The sequence below is a fragment of the Mytilus galloprovincialis genome, chromosome 3 (assembly GCF_965363235.1).
Source record: "Mytilus galloprovincialis chromosome 3, xbMytGall1.hap1.1, whole genome shotgun sequence".
Classification (NCBI taxonomy): Eukaryota; Metazoa; Mollusca; class Bivalvia; order Mytilida; family Mytilidae; genus Mytilus; species Mytilus galloprovincialis.
This window is the reverse complement of record NC_134840.1, coordinates 86188741-86210671: the sequence shown is the minus strand read 5'-3', so window position 1 is coordinate 86210671 and position 21931 is coordinate 86188741. Positions and strand designations below refer to the sequence as shown.

The 21931-nt window shown below is 32.1% G+C and overlaps 1 protein-coding gene across 1 annotated transcript; it reads right to left on the bottom strand.

Annotated features, from left to right (window-relative positions):
• Positions 1–810: 810 nt before the first annotated feature.
• On the bottom strand, positions 811–21920 carry LOC143069240 (tubulin-specific chaperone E-like). The gene is made up of 14 exons (XM_076243773.1): positions 21793–21920; positions 20341–20451; positions 19340–19424; positions 17754–17954; positions 12709–12900; positions 12094–12196; positions 11615–11784; positions 6781–6910; positions 5604–5753; positions 4687–4840; positions 4284–4349; positions 3753–3812; positions 3198–3289; positions 811–1780 (listed from the first exon to the last, which is right to left on the bottom strand). Coding segments are annotated over exons 1-14 (1608 nt in total). The 5' UTR covers positions 21794–21920; the 3' UTR covers positions 811–1687.
• Between the last annotated feature and the right edge of the window lie 11 nt (positions 21921–21931).

The window sequence follows — 21931 nt, the reverse complement described above, 5'->3', positions numbered from 1 at the left end:
ATAAGAATAACAGACCAAAACACAAAAACTTAACCATAACCACTGAACCATGAAAATGAGGTCAAGGTCAGATGGCACCTGCCAGTTGGACATGTACACCTTGCAGTCCTTCCATACACCAAATATACAAGACCTATTGCTTATAGTATCTGAGATATGGACTTGACCACCAAAACTTAACCTTGTTCACTGATCCATGAAATGAGGTCGAGGTCAAGTGAAAATTGTCTGACGGGCATGAGGACCTTGCACATACCAAATATAGTTATCCTATTACTTATAATAAGAGAGAATTTAACATTACAAAAAACCTTAACTTTTTTTTAAGTAGTCACTGAACCATGAAAATGAGGTCAAGGACATTGGTCATGTGACTGACGGAAACTTCATAACATGAGGCATATGTATACAAAGTATGAAGCATGCAGGTATTACACCTTCTAAATTATAAAGCTTTTAAGAAGTAAGCTAACACCACCGCCGTAGCCGCCACCAGATCACTATCCCTATGTCGAGCTTTCTGCGACAAAAGTCGCAGGCTCGACAAAAAATGTTAACTTTTTTTTCAAGTAGTCACTGAACCATGAAAATGAGGTCAAGGTCAATGGACATACAACAAATGGAAACTTCATAACATGAGACATCTATTTACAAAGTATGAAGCATTCAGGTCTTCCATCTTCTAAAATATAAATCTTAAAAGAAGTAAGTTAACGCCGCTGCCGCCAGTCCACTATCGCTATTGTCTCTAGCCATATGGACTTAAGGAAAAAACTTAATATGTAATGGCAAATTAATAAATAAACACAATTGTTAAGAAGGTAAAAGTCTTTATGCTTTATAGCAGTACAAATAACTTAACAATATAAATAATATTAAGTTCATTTTTGACAAACATTTCCATTGCGCTTACAACATTTCTGTGTAAAATAACATTTTTGCTTCTTTATTTCTAGCATTAAAATGATAAATGAATGAATGAGATAAAGCATTGATTTAACAATGTCACTTAATTAAGTACATAGAATTTCTATTCTGAAAATCAGAAGTAATTAAAAAACCCTGCAACAGTTAACATCAAACTTTTAAAAAAAGTGTGCATTAAAAACCTAAAGTTCTTGCATTCTCACTTATAAAAAAAAAAACCTGTGTGCATTAAAAACCTAAAGTTCTTGCACTCTCACTTGCTCTGGTTGAGTGTTAAAATGTCATATTGAAAGACAACATAAAAATAGAAGAAGAAAAAATAAATTGAGAGTTCAATTATTTAGTCAAACAATATCACTGTTGCTAGGTTATCTTATTTGATTCTAATACTAAAAGCACTTTTTGCTTTATCAACACTAAGGAACATCTCACACTTGCTGTCTTCTGTGTGTGTTGGATGCCTTGACACTTCTTGTTATTTTGAAAATGAAGAACAGCAATAAAAGCACTTATCTTGCTATGTGCTAATTGTCTCATAAATGGTGTGTTATTATCTTCAGTATATTCACCCCATATCTACATGATTTACTACCCAAATGTTCCGTTAATTTAATCATACAAATTCATTTATTTAATTTGAAAATTCTTATTTGCAACTTCTAGCTAATTAAAAATGTTAACAATTTGAAGACAATTTTCAATAGCAAAAGTCAAATGTATGAAAATATATGAGGGGCTTTATTGTTGTAGGATTCTGGATTCACCATCTGACTAGGATTTCATCATCATTTTCCACAGAATAAAAAGATATTTGTCTCAGATCATTGTCGAAAGGAATTTCTTGGTCAGGCATCTAAAATATAAAATTAATCAATGTTAAAAGAAAATATTTGTCTGAACTTGCAATGCAATACAAAGTTTACAAAATTTCACAAAAACAATTTAAAACCTTACAGTAATCTGACTATTAACAATTTCTTCTTTGATGACAGTTATTTTGCATAGTAACATATTATTGCACACTCAATTCAATTCAATTCTTTTATTACTTTGAGCAAATAATGCTCATCAGTACAAATATAATATATATGCAAATACAAATACATCATAAATAAATACATAAAACATACATACCTGATAAATGAATACATCCAAGAAGAATAATGATCTATATTAAGTAATATCCTTTAAACCAAAACATGCATCCCATCCCAATTATTTCTAATAGTTTATTGGAGCACAACATGTTCATGTTCCTGGGTCATATTAGGATTCCCTTTGTTGGATGTTTTTGGTTGTAAATTGATGTTTTCTAAATTCCTTTAACCCTATAGCCCCCAATCCCGCCTGTAGGCGTGATGGCAACTACCATTCTTTGATGGCCCGTATGACCCTCCATACTTTTTTTGAACTGCCCCAGCTGAACTGTCATGATAGCAGGGACTTCAACCAAGCAGTTCATGGTCCATAAACTCTTCCCAGATGTCGGTTCATGAAAATATGGCACTTTGAAAGCCGTTTAAGAGTTCAAAATCGGAAAAACGTGAAAAGTAGTCAAAAACAGGTGGGGGTGGGCATCTTTTGATGGCCACTACATAACTGGAAGTGACTGTAGGTATAAACTATTTTCATAAATGCATGCATAGGTGGTACAGGAACGCAATGAGGTATAATATGGCCAATAGGAATCTAGTCTGTAAAATCTAGGTCACCATTTTGTCAAAAATCAGTAAAAACGGACATTTCGAAAGACACGACTTGACAATTAGAATTCCCCATCAAGGCACTCAAGTCCCACATACTCCCAGTTAGCATATATGGACTGCTGTAACTATAGGGTAATACTTGAATGACAAAGAAACACAGTGTTGTCAATGTTCACCTCTCAAGGTCGTTTTAAAATCGGAAAATAGATGGAAAATTACCCTTTTTCGGTGGGGGTGGGTTCAAACCCACGAGAAAATATTCCATCTCCCACCCCACCCCCCACCCATGCCATCCGCCCCCAAATCCCAATATATATTTTAATAGATAAGCATCAGTTACAGCATCAAGAGTCTGCTAATTTGCATATAATTTGCATATGATTGCAAATACTTGAAAATTCATGATTTTCCAGAAATCTCTTGGGGGCGAATGAGTTAAAGATTTGATGGTTAAAGCAGATCTTTGGTTGTCTCATGTCTGTATAACTTGATTTAGTTTTCATTGCAGATACTGTTGTGAACTTAAAACATACAAATTGGTTGTTTTCATTTATGTATCCTTACCTTTTTGCTAATATATGACAATATAACTTCATCAGCACCAACTTTGTACAACCTCTGTATTAAGGTTTTTACCTTCTGTATCACCATGGTAACTGTAATCATATAAAAATTTTATTTAACATTGCCTCGACACAATATGATTCTTGGTTTAATTTAGCTCTTTTGAAACATTTTTTTGTGTGTATCAATTGTTCTTCTATGGTTTATTGTTCATTAACATTTAAAGTGGTAGAAAACAGATAAAAAAATCTATTCATAATCTCCATATGAGAGGAGAAATCACCAATAAGATTTTTTCTTTTCAATTCCATCTATTTATAAATATGAAGCCCCACTTACAGTGTGATTACTAAATTATCTTTTCCCAAGAATACATGAGATTTTTTTCAAATTTCAAAACCAAAAGATGGCTTATTCTACAATCCTTACCAAAATTTGTCATGAACTCACATTCAAATAAAATACATGCACCTTCAAACATTACACATAAAATACATGCACCTCAAAACATTACACACAAATTAAAACTATAGAAAAGTAACAGAACATAAATACCTGGTAACTTTTTGGTTATAACTCTTTGGTCTGGTTGGTCAGGATTTCTTATTTTGACAGCTGTTGAGTGTTAAGGATAAAAAATAAAGCTCTAGTATGTTCTGTATAAAATGTAAAAAAGAAAGAACATAATATTCATGACTTTTGAGTCATAAATCCATTATATTTGGACTTTTCCAATTATTTCTTATCATGAAATTCCTTTCTCATTATGTATATTTTTTTTATATCCTTCTAATGTGTAAATATTCAAATGGAAGATATTCTTTTCAAAAATTGACAGAAAAAAAATATATATACAGTAGTTGATAATAAAATTGAATGCCTTGGCTTAAGATGTCAGATAAAAATTAATATTTTTTTTTTAATTTTTCTGATCTATGATCAAACTCAAACCACTTGCACTTGATACACACAAGCTACAATGAAACCACATCAGTAGAATATGAGTACCAATATTAATGACCTCATGCTAAGTCTTATTCAAAATAGTATGCATAGGAAATCCACAATTATAACTAAAGAGGATACAAATGAGGTTGTCTTTCAGGGTTTTTGATTTCTGTTCCATTTCTGAAGTTTCTGGAGCACCATACTCTAAAAAATAAAATTTACAAATAGTAACCAATATTTATTTTTTCAATTAATTCACACAATGAGTGCTTGTTAAAATGTATTTTTTTTCTCTTATAAATTCAATACCTTAAAACTTTTCATTACCACTAAACATATTTGATTAACAAATGAAAATCTAACAAACATTTACATGAAAAAGGTGTTGTGATTCAGATGAAAACAGGAAAAAACTCTATTCCTTTACTTTGGGTTCGTTAATTGGATGAAGGGATTTATTTTGTGTCATGAATTAAACCACAAAGCCACCCCATCTTTTCATTTTAATGACATTGAGTAATGAGATGAAATAGAACCATACTTTTAAGGAATTGTTTGAAGCGTGGATGTTCTTGAAGGAATTCTGCACTTGTTTGGTCTTTGTCTTCCTCCTGGTGACCACCTGCCTTTAACCAATGTGGACCAAATCTTTTCAAGTAGTCTATTTCAGCACCTTTTCTCTCATCCTCAAATACCTGCAATAGATGTGAACCCTAGGATTGTAGTATATTGCACTGTTTTCACTTATACAGTCAATGACTAGGGCAAGGAAGGGTTGAATATATTCATTAATTTGGTTCAATCTTGCTACAATGAACCAACAACATTTCCATCTGATAGGAGCAGTGTAGAACATGCAATTCAGTGCAACTTTTTGCTCTATGTTAGAGACTACATGAAGAAATTAAGAACATTACTACAAAGCATAGCTTCTTTGCTTTCAGTTTTATCATGTGCATGTAAATAGTTTGTTATAAAACTAGTTAAATCTAGCCACGGATTAGAATAAATATGTATTTACCAGGGAACTGGTTAAACTTGCAATGAGCTGTGTTTGAGTGTATCTATGTCACATCTGCACACAATTTTGAGTTAAATAAATGGTGTGGGAGGAAACCTCCTTGTTGAGTGTGGATATGGTGACTCTAAATTTTGAAAAAAAATATTATCTGCGAACTAACATCTAAGAATTTGTTTACTCATCATCGTCTTATTTTCCTTGATACTAATTTTTGTGGATAAAGGAAAAATTGTATAACCGGGATCTTGGATATCTGATTTTGTGGTTTTGATAAAGTCTGCATACAACCATATAGAAATTTACCTTTGTTGAACATATAACTTTGTGGTTGATTTGTACCCATGAAATCCCTGAAAATTGGTATCCCATGAAAAATACTGATGCCAAAGTAAAACTTATACATGTATAACCAAATTGTGACACAAAGGATGCTTTACCTCAGTTCTATTGCACATTTTCAGGGTAGATATCTTCGCCACTAGCATCTGTCTAACTGTTTCTGGTGTAGCTAAGTCCATTATAGGATTGTGTACAATTCTTATTTCTTCTAGCTGTTGCAACTTATTCAATTCATTTATACTCTTCCACTGAAAATAATTAAAAATCTTCATGATAATCTTATGATACTGAAGTAATACCTGATATAAAAATAAGGAGATCAAATATGATGTCCAATGAGACAACTATGCACCAAAGTTCAAATGAAGTGGAAGTAGATATTATGCCTCATGGTGTACTGGGGTACTTCAGGTAGTTAAAATATCCATATCTACGGATATGAACGTAGATAATGAACTTATCCCCGGTCTTAGTCCGAATCAGGCGAGTTTTATGGAAATTCGGATACAAAGTGTAACGTGAAAACAACGTTTTTTTCATTATCTAAAAAAGTTTTATTGAAATTTGGAATTTTTTATATTCTTTACGGGGTGTAGGGTACTACCTTTGGTAGAACCCTACAGTTAGTCAATATAAGACGTTTTTAATACGGAGACAGAGAAACTGGATTGAGTCAAATTGGCGCTCAATATTGTGAGAGTTATGCCATAGATGGTGTGACGTCAACGTGGGTCATTTGCATAGCTAGGTCAGTAGTCCCATTCCTTGAAAATGTGGCAGTCAAGTGAAGCATTTAATGAAATGAGTGTAAATGATCGCCATACTAGGACAAAATCGGTAATGAATCAAATATTTAATTACAAACATTATGGATAATCTACAGAATTCAATATTTCACAAGGAGCAATCATGGAACTAAAGAAAACTTGCGTGAAGTTCCCCAGGAAAATGGTTAGCAACGTCCGGGGATATGGGTTTTGTAACGACGTGCGTTAGCCAATCAAAATCCTAGATATATACTTAGCCGGGGATAAAGAAATTATAGCCTACAACAATGAGAAAGAAAGGGATCCTTTGCTCACATAATTATGTAATCAAAAAACATAAGATAGTATTTATAATCCCAACTTTCTTTTTATCTCATTTATGCATTATCTTTAAATCATCTTAATCATATTTTTCAATCCTTTCAAATATGCTTAACAAAAATTTCATAATCAATCTTCTTAAATACTTCAACTAAGGGACGTAACTTGTGAAATGTTGATTACAAACCTCTGATATTTTGTTGTAATTAACTGAGAGAGACTTCAAACAAGGGAAACAACTGGTAGTATCTCCCGGAGGTACATCAGGGAAATAAATATTTTCTATTTTGTTGTCATTAAGTATCAATGTATCCAACCTGTTGTGAAATAAAAAAAAAATAAACAATTCAAATATTTGTAAAAGATATCCATTGCTGTTAGTGTAAACATGGTAAATAAACTAATTGTAAGCTTAACATGTATCTAACTTTGTTTACATGCAAAATTGCATCCCCAGCTTAATAAATCAAATTTCTATAAGTTCATGAATGTGAACAGGGATAAAAAGATGGACGTACAGCAGTAAATATGTGCGATTAATGACACGGTTTAAAGGGAAACTTCGCAAAAAAATCAAAAATTGATATTATGTCCATTCTGTATAAAAAGGCTCAAATTTATAGATATTAAAGTTTTATTCCGCTAGATAAGAGATCAACATCGATTTTAAAATTTGAGTATCAATTTTCTACGCTCCGCCATCTTGTCATCTTCTACGATTATAATCACGATATGTCTATAAAACACAAAGGACCAAAACTACAGTAACCGATGTAGTCGTAATTGCGTGTCGATATCTTGTCAATCGTACGATTGTTTTATCTGACTAACTATAAACTTGATACGGAAAATGTTCTTATTTTTTTTTAAATGACCATTATTATATATCTGTTATTTTTAAACTGTTTATATTGGAATTAGTTAAAGAGTCACAGTTCAAATAATAAATAAGTGTTCCGTGAAAATTGTTTTCAAAAATCTAATTCGTTCATAATTCTTTAAAGTAATAAACTTTATTCAAATAAATTCGGATCTTTCCTCATCTGATCACCAGCATGGCTAAAGGTATTACTCCCAAAGGTATTGTGAGGGGTGTGAGGACTCAGGTGACACGTCCGGGTATTCAAGCGATTTCCTGTCGGGCTTGCAAGTTCATGCATCGTTTCACTTCTGTAGGTATTGATCAGTGTACACGGCAGACTTATAACTTTCCATTTTGAACTATCAGGTGTATAATACACATCTCTGTCTTGTGTGTCCGAAAGTGATATGATGCCAATAATTTAACTCGTACGCTTGTTTATAAATAACATTTCTGGTGTAAAGAATATTATTTATGAAAATATAAAAAATACCACAAAAAAAAAAAGATTTGAAGAAATAAAAATCTATATACATATTTTTTCCGAGGGTTAATTTGGGAAAATGTAATTTGTCAATTATAGTAAAGGACAGACTGGTACATACCAAAAATATTGATTTAAAAAATGTACGCACTTGTCGATGTTGGCTTATACACCTGGATAGAAAGTTACGGAACTATAGTGCAATTTAAAATATACATGTATCAGACTATATTGTATACCAAAAGAAGAAGAAGAAGAAGAAGAAGAAGAAGAGAACCAGTTTGATTTAAATACAGGTCGATATATATCTTGCTTTGGTTCATCGAAGTTATGAACATAGTAAAATCCCAGTTTTATGTATCAATTAGATTGTTCTCGAATAAAGGAAGAAATTCGTCATCATCACAATTGTTCCGACATTCATGTAAAATATATGCAACTGGACGTACACTAATAATCCCAAAGGGGTGTGAGTATTTTCTAGGAAAACTATTGAGTATTAAAGTTTCAAATCAATTTCGGGATTTATTTTCTTTCTTGCCGTGATATGATAGCAATTTAAAGAATAAACTGCTTGTTCGCTTTAGCGTTATCAGAGACATGTATATATGTCTCTGGCGGTATTCTTGCCAGTTGAACAGCCTTATAAGTTACATTCAAAAATAGGGAAAGATGACATAAAATTCGCTGTCTTTTGTTTTTGAACATCGTTGGTCAAATAGATAGAGTATTATACGTTGTGAGACGAGGACTATTTCAACAAATACTATAAATACAAGTGGAAGTTTTCGTTTTTTGCAATTTGAGAGTAAATGATGTATCAAACGTTCAAGAATACGCATGTAAAATGTGTCACTGGATATAAAAAAAAATCAATCTCAAAACCTACTTCCGTATGGAACTTCCCCTTTCAGTGACCTGCAAATTTAACAGATGATACACTTTATAAGATTTGCATGTCCAACAACGACCCACTACTCTACATGTGTTACTGACAGCCTAAGATAGTAATTCTTCTGTTAGGTCAATTCTCTTTCGAACAATACCAGAAAACATGGAAAATAAGTTCTTTAAATTTTGACTCTGGAATTAACACCATTTTTTCGTGCGACAAACTTTATTTGTGGCGATGAGCAGACATGGACGGAAAACAATAAACAGATAGGTTTAATATTTGTTCATTCATTTAACATGTATAATATGAATACGATTGTACTTAAAAAAAAACTTATATAGTTAGTTTCAAGAACAACCGGGTTCAGACAAACTGTTATGAAATCGATGCTGTTACTTATGCATTCACCCAATTCAATATTACGATCAAAGAGAGTAAATTAGTGGCAACATAGACATTCCGTTAATAACGGCATAAGTATGCAGTTAGTACACGAACACCAATCTGTGTTTTAAAAACTAGCGATGGTTGCTAAGGATATCTTGATTTCGGGAACTTTCTGCAGCTTCCATTTTATGGAGCTCTTCTTCGGTATACCCTGGCTCTAGTGCGTACCCAATATGACCATACTCGTCAAAATCTGACTCTTTTGACTGACTGGAACCACTGTTATAGTACTATCATTCTCCGAACAAGATATTTTTATTTATGATTTTATGATAAATTTTTGGACCATATATAAACTGTTCTATAAAAACAAGCACGCAAAAATCATAAGATAGAAATATAAGTAATATGTGAGTAAAGTTAATTGAATCATTTAAGTTAATATCCTTTGGGCTCGAATGTAGTTAACTAATAAATGTGTTTTATAGGATAGCTCAAATCCTCATCCAAATAATATAATCTAGTATATGTAATAAAACCCTTCCTACTACACCGAGTTTTAATGCCAAGCGGTAGACATATTTTAGGTACCAATTAAGTAATTGAATGAGTAATAGATAACAATAATTAATCATGAATGTGCAAAGATTTAAAAACAAAAGTATTTTTCTTGTTCGTACATATTATACTCCGCTTCGGTAGATTTATCTACTTATCTTCAGATAGTTTCAGATATACATTAATACATGGCTTTCAAAAGTCTAAATGTAAGTGTTCTCGTACATTTTTTGCCTAATAAAGAAAATCAAAATGCTTTGGTAAAGCTATTTCTAATTCCCCCCTTTTAATGAGACATACATCAAGGACAAGAGGTGTATATCATTTCATTCTGACACATGAATTAAGTTTCCCGTCTTAATCGAAAATTGTTTAAATTTTATTACTTAGTAAATTAATTTATTTGAATTGAAATAAATGATACAGCAAATATAATTAAATAATTCCACGGCGATCTATTTTTATTTGTAACAAACTTGAAACTTGAATTAGTATTATAGATGTGTATATTGAATGCTCCCTTGTTTTATAATCCACTGATCCGAATAGACGGTCACACCTGGCAAGGTGTGCCCTAGAGGCGTGGTTAAATACTGAAGTGCAAATAACAATTTACCTTTCAACAAGCCATCTAAGAGTATTCAATTTGCCACAGAACCGTGAATACACACATCGTATAAATCTAGTCAAAGCAGAGATAGTAAAAGGTCAATAAGAGTACACCAACATATTGTCTTTACAGATTATTGTACTTTAATTTGTTCACCTCATATATCAGTCCGAAAATGCATTAATTAATAAATTTATAACTTTTTGGTTGTCTACTAAAATAATTCGAATATATACGTTTAACATAGAAAATTTATCTCATGAATGTGTACAATTGCACGTCTGTGCGTCTTATCTTCTTATTATCGGATGTTTATTAGATAAACCATAAGTCATCGGCGCGCTTACGATTACGTTTAAATATCATTAAAAACCAAGACTTTTACTGATTGTATTTTAAATCCCGGCATGCAAAAACCAGGAGAAAACGTCACGACCTACAGGAAGTAGTTAAAAAAATTTCATTAATTGTTGAATTTCTCCTTTATTACTGGACATATAGCGATAAAACTTTGTGAATATATATATTTTGTCATAATGAACATATTTAAACCATAAGTAAAAAATCGTGAATTTTCCCTTTAATATTACATCTGAAAATTATTGGACAAAGTTTTGATTTATCAAATAAATAAATATTGTAGACTTGACAATAACTTTTTAAAAGTGCAGTTTACTATTCAATAAAATTGAAAATGGAAATGGGGAATGTGCCAAAGAGACAACAACCCGACCATAGAAAAAAAAAAAAAAAAAAAAAAAAAAAACAACAGCAGAAGGTCACCAACAGGTCTTCAATGTAGCGAGAAATTTCCGCACACCGAAGGAGTCCTTCAACTGGCCCCTAAACAAATATATACTAGTTCAGTGATAATGAACGCCATACTAATTTCCAAATTGTACACAAGAAACTAAAATTAAAATAATACAAGACTAACAAAGGCCAGAGGCTCCTGACTTGGGACAGGCGCAAAAATGTGGCAGGGTTAAACATGTTTGTGAGATCTCAACCCTCCCCCTTTACCTCTAGCCAATGTAGAAAAGTAAACGCATAACAATACGCACATTAAAATTCAATTCAAGAGAAGTCCGAGTCCGAGTACAAGCCTTTGGTCAGTATAGAAAATTTAATGAACATATTATTTTCTAAAACCAATGGGACACAAGCTATCAAACATAACTTGTTCCATAGTGGACCATACAAGAATTAAAGTTGGACCATTTACCTAGATAAGCCAGCTAGTTGTAGTACATTGTCCCAGGATGGCACTTTATTGGACTCTAGATTGAGCAATGTAAGCTGTTCCAAAGAACTCGGAAGACATAACTTTTCCACAGAATTAAAACAACAGTGTAACTGTTTCAGTGCTGGAAACATCTTACAAGTCTGTAAAATCTGAAAAGAGTGATTACAAAATGTAAAAGTATGACCATTAAAACTCAACCAAGGGTCAAGAATATATCCTTTAACCTTTAAACCTTTGTAATTCTCATTCATTTTTTTTCTTTGTTATGAAATAACATACAAATTATCAGTAAATAAAATAGAGAATGGAAGTTAACCAACAGGAGATAGATAATATTTGTTTTCTCTCCCATTTTTGCTCACAATTATTGTCCTACCCCACCACTTTAATATATTATTGATTCCACAAAATCTCCATTTCTTGTGAAGTTTCTTAATCTGTATGTGCTAAGTAAGTACCTGTTTCCAAGTATAGTGCATTCTGTTGATATATAGGATTTCAACTGTACTAAAGCAAGGCATATCCTCATCTGCTCCAGGTATAATTGGTAATACATTGTCACTGAAATAAAAATATTGATTCATTGATAAAAAATTTCAATATAATATGTAAAAATGTACAAGAAATGTAGGCTAATTTAGTGCGATAAATATTTGTATTTTCAGGATGTAACTAATTTTACTGGATAAGATCATCAGGTTAACCAATTATAGCCTTATCATTTCTATTTTAAATACAAAACTGTGTTTTTTATGAAAGATTCACTTCCACCTGTGGTTGTTTCTACAATGGCCTTTTTTGTTTTAATCTTGTCTTATTTCCATTCAATATTTTGTACATTAACTAGGCCATTAGTTTTCTGGTTTAAGTTGTTTTACATTTGTCATTTTTGAGCCTCTTATAGCTGACTATGCGGTATGGGCTTTGCTTTGTGTTGAAGGCAGTACGGTGACCTATAGTGGTTAATTTCTGTGTCAATTGGTCTCTTGTGAAGAGTTCTCATTGGCAATCAACCACATCTCTTGATTTATTTATTCTCAAAGTTTCTTTGTTGTATTATAACAAACACTTACCTAACATTTAGTGATTTGAGCTTAGGAAGACATTCAGTAATCTGTGATACACATAACCAAGACGATACTAGTGTTGCTGATATATCTAACTCCTCTATATTAGGAGTATGCTGTCGTAGCTCACTGGCATGTGGTCCTACCCCATATACAGACATACCACGTAATACAACCTCCTGAAGCTGATCAAGCTTGCTGCAAGTTGAAGAAGTGAAACAAATGACTTGTTGAGGTGAGACAACAATTGCATATTTCGTGTTCATCAAATACTTGGTAACAGTGAAGTAGTATATCAAAGTTATACATTGAACGATTAGTATCAAGCACAAATTTGACAGAGCACATATGATGAGGTCAGTAAAACCTAGTTTCACTTTGTTTCAGTTTTGATATTGCAGGATTTGAGATTTGATTTTTTAACATATAATTGAAAGGTCCATTTATTCAACTTCCCATCATTAAAAAAGATTATTGCATTTCAAAAGGTTCCTCTCTTCTAATAAACAAGAATTTCCATCCTCTGATTAATATTAAGTCAAAATGAAAAGTGGAGAATAGCAATACAAGTGCTGTTCCCTGATAAACATTTTCTTGGTTACTTTAAATATTACAGGAAAATATTGAATAATATACTCATTGAGTATTGTCTAAAGTTGGTGGTTTTTCTTATCATAACATGTAGATATTGGTTTGATACATGGACTTGCATGTACTGCATTTACCACACGTCAGATTTGCTCTAAATGTTTTAGTTTTTGAGTGATAAGCCAAAAACTGCATTTTACCCCTATGTTCTATTTTTAGCCATGGCAGCCATCTTGATTGGTTGGCCGGGTCACCGGACACAATTTTTAAACTAGATACCCCAATGATGATTGTGGCCAAGTTTGGTTTAATTTGGTCCAGTAGTTTCAGAGGAGAAGATTTTTGTAAAAGATAACTAAGATTTACGAAAAATGGTTAAAAATTGACTATAAAGGGCAATAACTCCTAAAGGGGTCAACAGACCATTTTGGTCATGTTGACTTATTTGTAGATCTTACTTAGCTGAACATTTTTGCTGTTTACAGTTTATCTCTATCTATAATAATATTCAAGATAATAACCAAAAACAGCAAAATTTCCTTAAAATTACCAATCAGGGGCAGCAACCTATCAACGAGTTGTCCAATTCATCTCAAAATTTCAGGGCAGATAGATCTTGACCTGATAAACAATTTTACTACATGTCAGATTTGCTCTAAATGCTTCGGTTTTTGAGTGATAAGCCAAAAACTGCGTTTTACCCCTATGTTCTATTTTTAGCCATGGCGGCCATCTTGGTTGGTTGGCCGGATCACCAAACACAATTTTTAAACTAGATACCCCAATGATGATTGTGGCCAAGTTTGGTTTAATTTGGTCCAGTAGTTTCAGAGGAGAAGATTTTTGTAAAAGATAATTAAGATTTACGAAAAAAGGTTAAAAATTGACTATAAAGGGCAATAACTTCTAAAGGGGTCAACAGACCATTTTGGTCATGTTGACTTATTTGTAGATCTTACTTTGTTGAACATTTTTGCTGTTCACAGTTTAACTCTATCTATAATAATATTCAAGATAATAACCAAAAACAGCAAAATTTTCTCAAAATTACCAATTCAGGGGCAGCAACCTATCAACAGGTTGTCCGATTCATCTGAAAATTTAAGGGCAGATAGATCTTGACCTGATAAACAATTTTACCCCATGTCAGATTTGCTCTAAATGCTTTGGTTTTTGAGTGATAAGCCAAAAACTGCATTTTACCCCTATGTTCTATTTTTAGCCATGGCGGCCATCTTGGTTGGTTGGGCGGGTCACCGGACACAATTTTTAAACTAGATACCCCAATAATGATTGTGGCCAAGTTTGGTTTAATTTGGTCCAGTAGTTTCAGAGGAGAAGATTTTTGTAAAAGTTAACGACGGACGACGACGACGACGGACGACGGACGACGGACGCCGGACGCCAAGTGATGAGAAAAGCTCACTTGGCCCTTCGGGCCAGGTGAGCTAAAAAATGGGGTCCATGTGCTTGTTTTTTCAATAAAAGCCATATACCTTAATTTTTTACGACGTCTGTCAGTATGGCGCTAAATTACGTTAAATTAAGTTTTAATCGCAACAACGTCGTGTAATCATTCCCGCCGTACACGAGTTCGCTGTCAAGTATATGCAGGTGTTTTTCAAAGCGTTGATACTTATCATAAAAATTTATAAGATGGTTAATCTTAAAATAGAAAAACATTTGTGCTAAACATTTACGAAACGAAATTTGGACAGGAACCTTTTCATAATAATAAAAAAAAGACTATAAAAAAGGATTCTAGCAGATTGCTTTGTCAGATGTACGACAAAAAAGAAAACCTGATAGAAGTATAAAGGTGCATCTCTGTCCGACATTAGTTCTAAATTGCTTCATATACTGTACGAGGATCGACAACATTATTGACATGACAAAATGTGAACCAACTATGAATTAAGTGAGGCGATACCATAAATTGACAACAGTATAACCTTCAACAATGACAAAACCGATACCGTATCGTCAACTTTACAAGGTCCCGACATACTTTGATTTTATTTTTTTTACATTCAAAAGATAGTCATCTTTCAAATTTAAATTATAAGCAGTACTTCTTGTTTTATAATAAGAGCTGTTTTGTGCAATTTAACTCATGCCATTATTGCCTCAATCGATAGAAAATGAAGTTGTAATATAATATTTCATAGGAAGTACAGCAGCCGGTATAAGAGAATAATATTGAACGGTGTCTTTATTAATAGATAATTAAGTTACATAACCTTTTTACAGCGTATACGTATGAATATGGCGTACTTGTTTGTCTAGAAGTAGAGCTATATTGAAAACACTTTGTTCGTCTGTCCGATCGTCTAACTATACGACAAGTTTTAACGTATGTACACTTTCTGATCTGTCTATCTGCAATTAGTGTACATTTGCTGATACTTCCATTTTTATCTCTCAATACATTGAAGTACAATAGGGACATGATTATACAAATAAGAAGACGTGGTATGATTACCAATGAGGCAAATCTCAATCAAAGACCAAATGGCTAAACGACTATAGGACATCGGACGGCCTTCAACAATGAGTAAAACCCATACCGCATAGTAAGCTATGAAAGGCCCCTACATGACAAATACAAAACAACTCAAACGGGAAACTTACGGCCTGATTTAAGTACAAAACAATGAACAAAATACAAATATGATGAACAATACCAAAAGACACCATTTAATTACAAGCCCTTTTAACAGCATGTGAATGGGCGTTTTCTTGTTTTGGTCTATTACATCCAGTTTCATATACAAAAAGAATACAACCAATTAAACAAACTAACGTGTGACAATTCTGCATCTATTGGTAATATTTTGCTTAAATTCAAACCAAAAACGACACCAATATATTTTTTTGAAATCTTTTTAACTGACTTTTATTGACAGTTTTTCTACATACACATACAATATTATATGTTTTTTTATGTACCAATTTCAAGTCCAGAACAGGATGAGACACTCTCTTTATTTATTATTTTATTTACGAATAGGGGTGTTATGCGACCTTGTCCACCAATGAGGGTCTCGCACATGCAGTCGGTTTTGTTATTTCATTGATAGTCTGTTAAATTTGGCCTTACAATGACAATTCTACGTAAAATTTGGAGGCTACCATATGCTAAACAAGAAAAGAAAAAAAAAAGACACAAACTTAACTATTTTGATTCTGATGTTTTTGAATTTATGATAGTATTATTTACTTCGAATTCATTATCAATAAATGAAAATAACTGTTTTTGTCATGAAAAATATTGCAAAGCTGCACAACACGCCATAGTAATGACTTTTGTGTATAGATTTCAAAACCAGACCCGATTCGGAAGTTCGGCCACCCTACGCGCCATAGATTTTGTTAAATTTTTCTCATTAATCACGGGTTCATACGTTTTCTCATTTCTTTAAGTTTCATTAAAATAACATTTGGATGTCATAAATGTGCAATTAAATATTTGCCGCTGGACGTTAAGCAGCTACCAATACTCATAATTAGCTTTTGCAGGTCGTTTTGTTCCAAATTGCATTATTGGTAAAATGTTTTTCATCATGTTACAGTTTAAGCAACGTATAGTAAGATAGACCCCAATTCCTTGCAATTTTTTTTCTCTACGTTGAGCAGATTCCGCTGGGCCGTGCATTTTTGGCAGTTATTCAGTGCCAGACTAAAAAGCTCCACATTTCTTCTTCCGTCTTTTCATGTTATACTGTAAGTACTCTCTTCTGTGTCTATCACCATTTCTTCAATTTCATCATGCAAAATTGTATTTGATTTATTTTTGTACATCTCAAGTATTTCCTTTAATCTCACTGCTTTTTGGTAGATTTCTCCGTCTTTTAGAAAAGGTACGGCCACTTTTTTAGAAGGTGCTTTTTTGAAGTTCCCGCAACCAAAATTAATGACGTTAGTGAATATTCCACGAAATATGACTTCTTTTAAAGCGAAGTCGCGAAATGTAAATGTTGTTATTAGAAACATCGCAAAATTACAACGTTCTGGTTACCAACGTTGCGAAAAGAACACGAACAGGTTTGAAAACGTTATTATCTGCCCCTGCTACTGTATCGTATTCCCTTAATATGGATTGTGAATGAGATTGCTATCAAATATTTGTTTTTACATTCAACTGTTGTATTATTATAGATTATCGTTGATCATCTCAAAGAGATTGATTTTCTGGCTTGAGCCGATTGATTTTCTGGCTTGAGCCGGTATGGCGAAAGTGAGAAAAGCCATTGAGCTGAGATCACCAATGATAATCTGTTTATCGCTATTTTACCAATGACAACATTTTTAATGTTATTGACAAGGGGCATGTGAACCCTTATTTTCTTGTAATAATTTTTCTCTGCTGTACTAAGAAAGGAAATTATCATTCAGTTAGATCAAAGGAAAATTTGGTAAAATAGCAATAATATTGATTATTCTCTAGCATATAAAATAAATACCTTTGCTTTCTGTTGACTTTTTCAGCTCCAACCATTTCCACTTTCGTTTGTTTCTTATGTCCATCAACAACAAACAAGTCCTCTATAATGACCCCAGCATGTGCTTCATTGGTCTTGCCATATCTATCATTAATGGCTAAGAAACAACTGTAACCTCCATCAACCTTCTTGGGTCTGATGAAAGAACCACCAGTACTACTACTGCAATTGTGAATGATAAAATTAATGCTATAATATTTATTTAGAAAATTCAATTCTCATACTAAATTGTAAGAGAAAAAGTTAAAAATATCAAAAAGTAGAATATGGATTGAATTGTACTAGCAGAGAAGTTTTAAATAATAAATAAACTTTTGGTTTCTATATATCAAAAGTCATTAGAATTAAGGACAGGGGGTTATTGATAAATTTATTTAATCTGTTATTTTATGATTTATTTTTCTGTATACCTTAAGGAAGTTCGTTACTCAGTTTCAAAATAACAAGCTTTTTATAACACAAGTATTCATTGATAGGGGATTAATAAAGGAACCAAAAGAGCAAAAATAAAATATAGGTCAATGTGCTTGTTTTTGAGATATAAGCCTTACAAAATAACAACGATTTTATAAAAATTTTACAGATGGCTTATATTATAATGATACATGTAAAAGATTTACAATAAGAAAAATGGGGATCAATGGGCAATTTTCTTCAAGGCATTCAAATAGATAAAACAAGAGGATTCTGAAAATGTGACAAAAATTCCAAAACATGACAAGCAAACTTCCTTAATTGCACTTTTTGTGTTAGATTTCACATATATGCTAATTTGGTTAAATGACAATAAAGGAGTAGGTCCGGTAAGGGCCGATTTTGGCCTCAAATTTCAGGTTCTTCTGACGAAAGATTTTGAACACTTTTTAAACACTTAAGTGTCTATTTCAATTGATTCAATTATTTCAAGTGAAAGATTTTAACTGATTTTGTCATTAAAAGGCTCTGATTCTAGCTTAAATATGGAAAATCTATCAAATATGCCAAAAAATGTCAATTTTCAGATCGTTTTTGTCAAAAATGAAAGTGGCCGCATCCGTGTTCATCCTCAACCTTTATATATGTTATGTATTATCATCAAATACAACTTACATTTCAATATTATGAATGAACACAAATGCGGCCACTTTCATTTTAGACGAAAAACCGTCAAAAATTTAGCTAAAATGCTAAAATTGTGAAGATTTCAGTAATTTAGCATGACTTTATGATGCTAGTACCCGATATATGTGCATTGTATTGTCAAAAACAGCACATATTTATGTAGCAGAACCATTCTCCTTTCCAATATATAACTAGAAGTTTACATTTTAACAATTTTGTAAAACTGCTATATTTTGGGGCCAAATAAAGGTCTTACCGGACCTTCTCCTTTTGGAAATTTAGATTGCTGTAAATGTTCATTTTTAATTTGCTCCCATTGAACTGTGAAGGACAACTTTCAAATTGGTCAATTAGATCTCATTTTTTATTTTTGTGTGTAAATTAAAAAGATTATGAAACTGAGGAATACAGTTTTAATAAAAGAACTGTGTGCAAAAGTAGCTTACCTGGTGTGAAAATATTGTTTCCCTTTGTAACTACCGTCATGTTTTCCACGAGATGGATCGTCCCACTCAACACCATACCATGAACCTGTTTAGAATAATCAATATATAGTAATAATTATATTTTCTAAATATAAACACTACTTTACATTGCACATTCTTGGCATGTAGCTTAGCTCAAAGGAAATTGCAAGTTCTAACAGCAGTAATTAGAGGTCATTAATTCTTCCAAATACAGCAATGCAGATACATAGTATATACTATATTGGAAATGTACATTAACTACATTTGCTCATGTGATATCAATGAATTATTCTATTATCACATTGCATTTTATGGCAAATCAATGAGATGGAAACAGGAAGTCATAATAATAAAAGATTTATATGCAAAAGGCTACATGTATGATACCAAAATTCAATACATTTATTTCAACTGCAAATGAGTGTAAAGTTTAATCAGCAACTGCAAACGAGTGCAAAGTTTAATCATTTGACGTCAGTAAGAAAACTAAAATTTTCTATAAGCTTTGTGTGCTGTTCTATCATATATATTCCGGTCCCAAAATGAAAATGTCCAATCAAAATTGATTTGACATTCAATGTACATGTACAAAATAAGATTTATCTTACTAGCTATGTTTTGAAACTAAATATATTTGAACCTTACACAATTGTTTTTATTCAAGTGACAACATAACAAAATTCAATATTAACCTTCCCTATGACTAAATCAGAAAAAAAAACCAGTCATAGGATATCTTAGTGTTTCTGTAATTTGTAGATAACAGGTCTTTAGCAACTTGTTATGACTCTGGATCAAGTTAAAATTTATTAGATTGTATACTGGTTGACAAATGTTTTAAAATGTTTAAGTCCATATGACCTCTTGGTGCCTCATCTAGTTTTATTTTGTTGCAAAAATGCTGTCTCATTAATTTATACTGTATATCTCCCTTTCCTCATACTACTACTCTCATATAATTGTGTAAATAAAAACCTTACCAGTTGTATCAGGTAAAGTGCCAATAAACTTGACTGAGCCTTTAAATCCCTCATGGTCTACTCTGTGATAAAGACCAATGACTGAGCCGTCATTGCGTACTACATCACGCACTGAGAATAAAAAACAGAATTTTTTGAATGCACACAAACTTGATTGCATAATTACATTATAATAAATAGAGATATCAGACAGTAAAAAAATTGCAACATACAAGCATCACTTGTCACTTTTATTTCATTTCAAAACACAGGTAGATTTTTCATGTTCATTGTTTTTGCCAAAAAATGTTTAAAAATGTTCTGATCTATTTTTCAAAGCGAGTTGGCTTTTATTTTGATTTTTTGAAATAAATACATATGAAAGAAATGAAGTATATACATATAACAAGGCTTACTTTAGGAAAAAATGTTCCTTAAAATATTAGGGGGACTCTGGGTGTAGAAATATTTGTTGTGAGCACCTGTTCCGGGACAAATTATCCATTTCATTTTAGATGTGCAATGATCTACCTCTGTTTCAACATGGTTTCACTTCTGCAGAGTTAAAAATATAAAAATGACACAACCAAATTCTCTCTCAAAGTCCAGATGAAAGTGGCTTCAGCTTATTGAGTCGTAGGAAGGGGCCACAGATAAAAACTTAAACAGCCTTTCATAAGGGTAGGAATGCTCTTTATCATCAGGTGTCAAATGGTTGTTTAAGTATACCTTTAGCGTCATATTGGTTAAATTTTACCATTATTTGTTAGAGGTTTCAATTAATTATCGTACCATGATGTTTAAAATATATTTAAATTGAATATTTATCAAAATCAGAAGATTTTTTTAACATCTTAAAGAAAGCATACATTTAATAATCATGCACCAAAATTTATAATTTTGCAAGTTTTTTTTATCGTTATTTGTCATGAAAGTACATACCTCCATTACAACCCCTTTCAAGATGTCATAATTATTTGGACTTGTACAGTACTGTACAGATCCTTTAAATACCCATAACTTACAAAAATATAAGAGCTGACATAAAATAGGTGCCTATTTGACTTTTGCTATAGGTACTGAATGGACTAGGTGACAATGTGACGATTTGACTCGTACCCATTTCCACACCCTTGAATGATGTCACTTTTTTTGTCAGTCATATATAATTAATGAAAATCCAGTTGTTTTTCCTGGGAAACGAAAAATAACCACATTGTATAAAACTGTTACAGAAAAACAGATAACATATTAATAATATTTAAAATAAAACCACACACAATCGATTAAGACGATTTAGACGGAAACTAGATCAAAACAACATAGGAAAGGTGCCCGCTTATCATCGATTTTATCATTAAAAACTAATTTTTTTCAGACACACATTTCTATATACCATTATTGAATGCTGTTGACGTGAAAAGGGTATTCTTTTCTTTTAATTTTGACTAAATTCATGAAAAATATACTAACTCTTGTTTGTGTTGTTGGTTAGCAATGGAAAATTGTCTTCCGTAATGTCTTCAAAACGCTTTTTATAAGTGATTGCATATCCTTAATAATAAACGTCCAAAAGATGCATAATAAGCTAAAAATAACTTTGTTATTGAGT